Here is a 9,522-nt window from a genome sequence, read left to right on the forward strand (position 1 = left end):
GCCCTAAAGAGCAGTGAAATCAAGTTCTGTGAATCATTTGTTTTTGTATGTGGGGCATGTTCATGTATGATGGTCCTCTGAGTGGCAGCATAGAGCAATATCCATAGATTAGACATTATTGTAATTTCTAGAAATGTAACTTTATGGATTGCCAGTTTATATCATGGTCTGACAAACTATTCTATTTATAAAGTAATTGAAAGTATAGTTCAAAGTAGAAATATATTAGGATCACCATTAACTTCATAGACCTATCAAAATGGCAAATTATTACAATAAGACTGAGTAGGAAATCTGACTTGCGTAAACAAAAACGGCAATGTGGTTAAAAACTAGATCTGAATTATAGTTGTTATTAACCAGTTTGCATACTTGTCCCATGCAGTACAGACCAAAAGTAAGTTTGGAAACATTACAATTTTTAATGTTTTTGAAAGAAGTTTCTTCTGCTCATCAAGCCTGCATTTATTTGATCAAAAATACAGAAAAAAATGATATATTATTACAATTTAAAATATTTTTTTTTACATTTATTATACTTTATCATTTATTTATGTGATGCAAAGCTGAGTTTTTAGGATCATTATCACATGATCCTTTAGAAATCATTGTAATATGATGATTCATTATCAAAGCTGGAAACCTGCTTAAAAGAAGCTATGTTTTTAAAATATAAATATTTTGTAATAACAATATACACTACTGGTCAGTAATTTGGGTTCAGTAATTTTTTTTTTCTTTAAATAAAATCAATACTTTTATTCAGCAAAGATGTGTTAAATTGATAAAAAATGATAGTAAAGAAAATATATTAGAATTTTTTGTTTTGAATATATGCAGTTGTTTTAAACCTTTTATTGATCAAATATATATTAGACAGGAGAACAGTTTCCAACACTCATAATTAATCAGAATATTAGAATGATTTCTAAATGATCATGTGATCGACTGATGTTACATGTGACACTAAAGGCTGGAATAATGATGCTGAAAATTCAGCTGTGCATCACAGGAATAAATTATTTTTTAAAAGTATATTCAAATAGAAAACTATTATTTTAAGTTGTAAAAATATTTGATGAGAAGAAACTTCTTTCAAAAACATTAAAAGTAGTAATGTTTCCAAACTTTTGGTCTGTACTGTATGTAATTAATATGTACATTGAAAAATAATGTTACCAGAAAACAAATCTGGTAGCATTATTTGTCAATTTATATATTAATTACATACTTTATATAAATTAGACTAGTACAGCATGGGACAAGTGTGTCCCAAATCTTTCCCACCTTTTTTCTAACAACTACCAAAAGAATGGCTATAATACTAAAAATTATTAAAAAAAAAGTTTATATTCATATAGAACTTCTTGAATGATTGTCATTGGACTAAAGCTCAAACGTTTCCTGTCTTTACTGTCACTTTCATGCATCCATGCTAAAAAAAAAAAAAAAAAAAAAAGATACAAGCCATGAAATTATCTGTTTAAATTGTGTTTTAATCTTTGGCTGTTCATATCACAAACTGAAATCCAGAAATGTCCCAATGAACAAGGTAGATATAAATTTGTTTTTCTTCACAAATGCTCTTTGTGATTTATATGTTGTGACTCACAAAATCACTTTTTAACAGTCTTGGATCTCTTAAGGATCTTTGTTGAACCCAACAGGAAGTAAATAAGCTATTTTAAAGGAGGACTTCCAGGTTCATTAATTCAGCGGTGTGATGACTCTGCATAATATAATGACAGATCTTTAAGCATAAAATAAGTTAAAGCTTTGCTTATTTGTGTGGATGAAGCATATGGAAGTCAAAATGTGTCAAAATAGCCGAATACATTTAAACGTCCTGAAGTGTAACATTATTATTAGAATTGGATTATTACAATGCTATTATTATTGCAGATGCAGTTTTCATAAGCATATTAACTAAGAGACCACATGAAATATTATACCTTTCAAAATGCATTTGTCACACCTCTGGCCAATTGAAATGTAACAATAATGAAATCAACACAATTTAGAAAAATAGTGACAGCATTGAAACCTGGAAGCATGTACTCTTTTAAAAATACATTAACTTTAACCTTAAAAATGTCTATTGTCCATATCCATTTGTCAGCTATTCAAATATTATATATCTCTGATTTACCTTTACATATAACATATCCCTGAGATTACATGTTTTGCTGCAGAACAATGGCAGGAGAGAATCTGAGAATATTATTATTATTATTAATATTGTAGGTAAGAGACACTGGATCTGAACGAGATGTTTTGTGTCCAGGGTTTCAGTGATGATACTGCCTCCTCTCCGTAGTCGTCCTCCTCAGCACCTCGCCGCTGAACTGGTACGTCAGCTTCTTCTTCACCTTTTTGACCTCGCCGGTCTTGCCGTAGTTGCGCAGGGCCCTGGCCATCTTCTGGTAGGTCATTCTCTTGCGGTTGCCCTTCTGCTGGCCCCAGCGGCCGGCGAGTATCTCCTTGTGTTTGGAGGAGAACTGAAAGATGCCTCGCTCTCGGTCCACCCACCAGATGCAGTCCCGCATGTCTCCGTCCTGCAGAAGGTCCAGGAGGAACTGATAGAGGCGCACTTTCCGTTTGTTTCCTGTAGAAGTTTACATTCAGTTTAAAGTCTGGAAGGCTCGCCACTTTTGATACCAAATATAACAAAACAAACTTTTTATTGTGGCTTGAGTATGATTTAAGATCTGAGTAACACTTACTTTTGATGGTCCTCTTTAGACATTATACTGACTGGGTAATTTTTCAACTACATGTCAATTAGCAGTAGACTGTCTGCTTAATATCTGCTAACACTTCATTTTGATGGTGCTCAACAGACATGAAAATGAACTTGTGTTTTACTCACCCTCGAGGCGTCCTAGGTGTATATACGACTTTCATCTTTCAGATGAATCCAGCCGGAGTTTTATAAAAAATTGTCCTGGCCATTCCAAGCTCTATCATTGCAGTCAGCGGATGTCGCAGTTGAACAGTCCAAAAGTCGTCAAATAAAGCGCGCACATCCGAAATAAAGCATGCCACACATGATGGCTCCGAGGTGAATAAAAGCCTCCTGTAGCGAATCTTTGTGTTTTTGTAAGAAAAAATCCATGTTTCAAAACGTAATAACTTCCTTATCTGTCATAAATGGATGTCATTGCAGTGGATTATGTAAGGACATCGGTGTTGCGTGATTAGTGACGAATGTAGAGAGAGAACAAAACAAAACGCCAGTCATGAATCAGAAGTACAAACCGAGGATTTGGAAAGAAAAATGTCAGAGGATTTCAATATGACTGGTTTTCCATTTGCTCTTATAAACGAACTCGTGAGAATAGCATATCTCAGAGGCATGTGCAGATGTGCTGTGTCATCCGCTGGAGTGTTAGAAAATATGGATTTTTTTTTTTTTTTGCCTTTTAGACTGTTCAACTGCAACAGTCGCTGACTACAACAACAGAGCTTGGAATAGCCAGTATTTTTTTTTTTTTATATAACTCTGACTGGACTTGTCTGAAAGAAGAAAGTCGTATGCACCTAGGATGCTTCGCGGGTGAATAAAACACAGTCTAATTAAAATTTTTGGGTGAACTTACCCTTTAAGACACATTTTTGTTTGTAGCTCACCTGATAGAGTGCTGGAGATGCCTGGGTGTTTGTCATTGTCCTCCTCACCCTCGGACACCTCAAAGGGTGGACTGCGTCCCCCGGGGTCCTCATCATCGGTACTGCAGTGGGGGACAGGGGACCGCTGGTACATTGTATGGGGTACATAAGTATACTGTAGAGATAGACCAACAATCATCAGACTTGCCTTAATGCTTCTGTGGCTCCTTATGCTAACCCTGACACAGGGACACATATAATCAAAGCAATCAATGCTATCAACCAACTCGGTACAAGTTTTAATTTTTTACATTTTTTCTTATGAAGTCGTAATTTTGTATAAATTCACCAGTACTGAGGGTGCACTAACTCTCAGAGCTGGGACACATCTGTGGTAATTAACTGCATCCAATCCACTTGCGCACCCTGACGAAACCACCTGAGAAGGAGAGAGAACATGCAAACTCTACAGAGAAAGGAGTCAAACTGGGGACCTTCTTGCTTTGAGGCAGCAGTGGTACCCACTGAGGCACCATGCCACCCAACCTGCATCCACAGCCTAAACCACCCTTAAGCCTAACCTTCTGTGAGATGTGCGCAGGTCATACAAAAATGTACGAAAAAACTCATACAAACTCAGGTGAATTTGCAACCAACTAAACAAAACCTTCAGTTGGGAGAGAGCAGTTCATAAGAAAATTTACAAATGAGATGGTACAAATTCAAACAAATTCATCTCCAGTTTCCCAAAACATACGAAAACGTGATTTTTAGTAATTAATGAGCCTGCAAATGATATTGTACAAATTTGTATGAATTTGTCACCAATTTTCCAAAACAGACAAAAAAATAAATGATTTGTAATAAAAAAAAATTGGGAAACTGCACCTCTTAACCTGAGCAGATCATCCAAAAACATACGAATGAGGTCGTAGAATTTCCCACAAATTTCCCACCAAGTGGCAATATACATGAAAACAAACTTTTTAATTTAAAAAGTATGAACCTGCACCCCGAAACAAAATCCTCAGTGGGGCGTGAGCAAGTCATAAAAAAAATAAAATAAATTTAATTGTACAATTTCATAAGAATTCACAATCAGTTTGCCAAAACATGACATTTTTTTTCATCAAAAGTGTGAACTTTTCTAAACCTAATCTTCACTGGCCATGAGCAGGTCATAGAAAATGTACAAATAAGATTTCGTGATTTTTGAGAATTTGGCATTTGTTTGCTAAAGCGTGTAATGGTTAAAAAATGTTATGTCTTGTTTACATTGTAATTTCATTGGATATTGGATAATGCAAAATATAAAGAAAAATATCAAACAAATGCAAATGATCAGGCAATGTTTTGTGATTAGTGTATCAGTCGGACATTCCCCCACACTTATTTTCATGCAAAAAAAAATAAAAATGCTGGTTTTGCATGATCTTGTATAAGTATCAAATATTTGGAAACCACAAAATTACTTTACATTGAAAGAGGAAGTACAAAAACTCAACTGTCAACAGAAAGAGACACACAATGCCATGCTCCCAGATTTACCAATCAAGTGTACATCATGTTTGCTTCCAAATCATACCAGAGAACCACAAAGTTTCATTTCTATTGGCAGAATCCCATCACACAAAAACATTTAGTGCATTAGTAATCTTTTTATTATGCCTGTTTACTATTTAATTATATTTGGAGGGCTGCATCTAAAATGAAAGTTTATATTAAGTTATTTTATTTATTAACTTATTTTAAATGTATTTAAAGTCACCATGGAAACACAATGGAAAATTCTTATTTTTGCATGGAATACTGTAGTTTAGTGTATATTATAAATAATTTATCCGTGCACTTCATTATATATATATTCATGTGCCCTAGTAATCTTTAATCAAAAACGTTAACCTCCCCTCCCCCTCAAAACTACACATCTTCTCTTCCGGTCACGAGCTTTGGTGCAAGGGCGGAGCTAGTGACATGAGGGGTAAATGCTGGTGGCGGGGGGCTGGGTGATCAATGCATTGAGCAGTGATGGTGCAAGCCATGGGGGTGTACACTACGCCTAAAAATTGAAAGGATATTTGGATATATCCACAACATTACTCTTAGGATATCAAAAACGTTTTTTTTTTTTGAGGACAATTTAGGACATGCTCGGCCATTCAGGCAGTCTCTCTATCTCTCTTGTGAGCGCTGTTAGGTAGGTTTTTTGCCATTGATCATCCTCGTCATCACCATCTTCAATAAATAAAAAATGTCTTCATGCTAGGGTGTCACCGGTGAATCCAGTGGAGAAAAATCCCCTCACAACTAACTGCAAACTGGCATTCTGTTCTGCCTCCATTTTATTAGCAACACCCCAACATCCAACAATCTAATCATTTCCCAAAGGACGAAATCAAGTCCCACCCTCTTATTTCAGATGCTGTTTCATTCGGATAGATGTCAAAGTAGAAAAAAAAAGACAAAAACTACTTCTGTTTCATGCCGAATTTAAAGAGATAAATGCATGTAATCCCTTGTGTGATATGTATTCCTATTCCTAAGTCGGGACACCATTTTACTATGGCCAATTACACATAGTGTAACAGCTCAGGTTATTGGTTAAAAATATATTTCTGGAATTAAGTGAGCAAAAATCCCAATTTAATGGTGCTCCTCTTCCTATTAGTGCTGCTGGATCTTAGCACTGCATTTGACAATATCGACCACAACATTCTTTTGAATGGACTAGAAAATAATTTTGCATTAGTGGAATTGCATTGGTATGGTTTATATTGTGCTTATCTGACCATCAGCAATTTATAGCAGTGAATAATGAGGTATCATATCGATCACAAGGTATGGAATACCACAAGGCTCAGTACTAGGACCTTTGTTTTTTACCCTCTACATGTTTCCCTTGGAAGATATAATCAGGTAACATGGTTTTAGTTTTCACTTTTATGTCAATGATACTAAGCTCTACATTTCTATATTAGCCCAGTTCTGACAACATTACACAAGTTTAAATCTTGCTAATTACTTAAAAAGCCATGAACAGTTTAGCTCCTTAATACTTGAGTGAGCTCTTTTTACATTATAGTCCTTCACTCCCTCTGCAATCTCAAAACTCTGGCCATTTGACAATACCTAGAATATCAAAATCAACTGCGGGCAGCAGATCATTTTCCTGTCTTGCACCCAAACTTTGGAACAATCTTCCTAGTGTTGTTCTGGAGGCAAACACACTAAATCAATTTAAGTCTAGATTAAAGACCAATCTCTTTAACCTGGCACATACAGTACACAGCACACATTTCTAAAATTCAAATACTTGAAAGAATTGTTAGGCTGCATTAACTTGGTCAACCGGAACTGGGAACACTTCACATAACACCCAATATACTTTTTCATCGTAAGAAGAATGGCATCTACGCTAATATTAGTCTGTTTCATTCTTATTCTGATGTCAATGTAGCCATACGGAGCCAGTCTGTATCCAGATCAGATGGTGGATAGCACCTTGAAACGACCTCTACTAGTTAGATGCGTCCTACAGAGACATATCTCCTTCAAAGACTTCATCACCTCAACAACCGTCAGCACAAGAACCAGACAAGTCCTCTGTACAGACCCTGTGGTCAGCTTTGATTCCTTCACTGATGTCATCAGTTATCATGAGGAAGGAACTGGATTGATGTTCTGAATGAGCAACCACCATTTAGATGAAAGGCAATACAGAAATCAGACAAGAGAGTACCAATGATTTTTAAAACCAAATCTGGCACAACACATCTTAAAAGGCATATTTGAATCAAACATGAGTGCAAAGGAGATTTGAGCAGTACTGCAGAAAAGATAATCTTTTTACTGAACAACTTTTATTTTTATATTTTGGTGTATTTTGCAAACAAGTTAAGCGCAAACATCAGCTCACAGTCAATCTCATTGGTCAACTCAGTGAAGCAGTGAGAAAATTTCAGACTTCATGGATTCCAAAGAATCATAGATAAATCAAACATGAGAAAATCAAAGCAAACCCATTATAATTAGTTATACTGCCTAAAATTAATGCAACTTGACACTGACAGTAAACTGAAGATAAATTTTATTTCAGTAGTGCATGGACTTATATATAGATATTTTCGACAGCAGTAAGAATGGATTTAGAACTTATTTGACATTTTCAGTGTAGGAAGCCTTTAGTTATTGTGGCACAGCGCAACAATTGTCACACCTGGCGTAGATAAAATGTTAGGCTTTAGGTTACGGTTAGAGGTTAGCATTTACATGACCAATTAAACCTTCATAAATGTATGGTGGTGGGGTTTGTGCTTAAGTGGTTTAGGAAGAATGGAAGCTAAATTTTATGGATAAGTAAGCCTAATTTTATAATGCCTTTATTTTGTGTGTGTGACTGTATTTTGAAATGTAATTGATTGCTGTGATCAAAGCTGACTTTTCAGCATCATTACTCCAGTCTTTTGCTGCTCAATAAAAATGTATATATGAAATTTTTTTTATAATTAGCAATGTCGAAAACAGTTGCGCTGCTGTATTTATTGATTGATTTATTTAGGGAAACCCTGATACACTATCATTCAAACATTTGGGGTTAATAAATTTGTGGTATGAGCTGCTTCATGACTGTGATGGTCTCTCGCTCACATATCTTGTGTAAGAGTGTGCATATATTGTGCAGCAGCAGCAACAGCCTTTAGTCAGGAAAAGACAGTGTTGAGCAATCAGTCTGTCTCCTCCACTCACATCCTGCCCATCTCTCTTTCTTTTTCTTTATCATTTCGTTCTTTCAGACCTTTTCTCTGATTACAGTACGCTGTTAGACTAGTCCTGCAGACCTTTTATCTAACCCTAGATCCTAATATCTTTCTTATTTTACTGAATAGAATATTTTACTGAATTTTATGTTTCTATTGAAAGGCCATTGTTAATCAGTAAATGCAGTAGATAGATAAACTAACCTGTGGAGGAACAACAGGTAAAAGTGTTCCCATCCCTGAATCTACGGATGGATGGAAGGACTCCACGTCTCCATAGCGGTATGTGCTGGGATGCAGCTCTGTGAAATGGTTTCCTTGAGGCGGCTCAAATTCACCGTGATGGCCATGAATGCCTGTGTAGTCCCAGCCACTTTCTTGCATGACAAACAGCAAGGGAGAACAAATTGAGTTTGAAGTTGAATTAAAAACTGGTTGTTGGACAAATTGAGAGTTTAAATAAATATCTATATATGTGACTATATGTGTTCTAGAAATTATATATATATATATATATTATGCATAACTTACCAGGATGAGTCTGAGGGTCAGTACTGAGATACGGGTAGAAGTCATATATTGGCCGAGTGTCTGGATCATACGGAATTAATTCTTCTGACAACTGAAAATAAATAAATCAATACATCAATAAATATTCCAAACCCCCACTTCCCCCCCCCACACACACATTTTTGCTTTTTACCTATTTATATAAACAGGTCAACTAAATTGCACTTTAACCAAAAAAAAAAGAAAAAAAAAAAAAAGAAAGAAAAAAAAAGAAAGACAAATAAAAATAATTCTAGTTTTGATTTGAAAAGTTTAACATTTTTGAAACAGAATGCAATCTCTCATATACTCACAGGTGAAATTACACAGCCATCCATTCTGTAATGCAACATGAAGCCCTTCACTCATATACTGTATCTTCTTCTGTGGCGTCTATCTCACAGTTTCCCACCTGTTTACAGAATATTGCATAACGTGGAAATTACTTCACAAGAGTGCTGTACTGTGGTATCACTTTTCAAATGGGCAAATCTTGTTTTAAAACTCTTCTGCCTTCAGCTTCACCGTTCTGATGTGAGAAAGACGAAATTTCCTGTATTGCCCATAAGTGATAATGCTGACTTCACTGAAGCATCTGGCCTCTGAT

General features: G+C 35.6%; 1 protein-coding gene across 3 annotated transcripts; it reads right to left on the minus strand.

The window, feature by feature from the left end:
* Window positions 1-1,475: 1,475 nt before the first annotated feature.
* On the minus strand, window positions 1,476-9,522 carry LOC127947151 (transcription factor PU.1). 3 transcript variants are annotated; one of them, XM_052544150.1, is made up of 6 exons: window positions 9,230-9,522; window positions 8,898-8,988; window positions 8,571-8,743; window positions 3,959-4,048; window positions 3,631-3,784; window positions 1,476-2,605 (listed from the first exon to the last, which is right to left on the minus strand). In XM_052544150.1, the coding sequence occupies exons 1-6, from the start codon at window positions 9,266-9,268 to the stop codon at window positions 2,289-2,291; spliced, it is 864 nt and encodes a 287-aa protein (XP_052400110.1). In that variant the 5' UTR covers window positions 9,269-9,522; the 3' UTR covers window positions 1,476-2,288. The 3 variants fall into 3 exon arrangements, with proteins under 3 accessions (XP_052400110.1, XP_052400111.1, XP_052400113.1); XM_052544151.1 differs by having other exon boundaries at window positions 3,980-4,048; window positions 9,230-9,519; XM_052544153.1 differs by lacking the exon at window positions 3,959-4,048 and having other exon boundaries at window positions 9,230-9,518.

This window comes from Carassius gibelio, chromosome A25 (assembly GCF_023724105.1).
Source record: "Carassius gibelio isolate Cgi1373 ecotype wild population from Czech Republic chromosome A25, carGib1.2-hapl.c, whole genome shotgun sequence".
In the NCBI taxonomy this organism is placed as follows: domain Eukaryota; kingdom Metazoa; phylum Chordata; class Actinopteri; order Cypriniformes; family Cyprinidae; genus Carassius; species Carassius gibelio.

Excerpts from the sequence above, each read along its gene's own strand:
- LOC127947151 (XM_052544150.1), bottom strand. The coding sequence starts at position 9,268 with ATGTTGCATTACAGAATGGATGGCTGTGTAATTTCACCT. Across the intron at positions 4,049-8,570 it reads TACCTGTTGTTCCTCCACAG|GTGGTTTCGTCAGGGTGCGC; the intron begins GTTAGTTTATCT and ends TCTCCTTCTCAG. Across the intron at positions 2,606-3,630 it reads CATCTCCAGCACTCTATCAG|GAAACAAACGGAAAGTGCGC; the intron begins GTGAGCTACAAA and ends AAACTTCTACAG.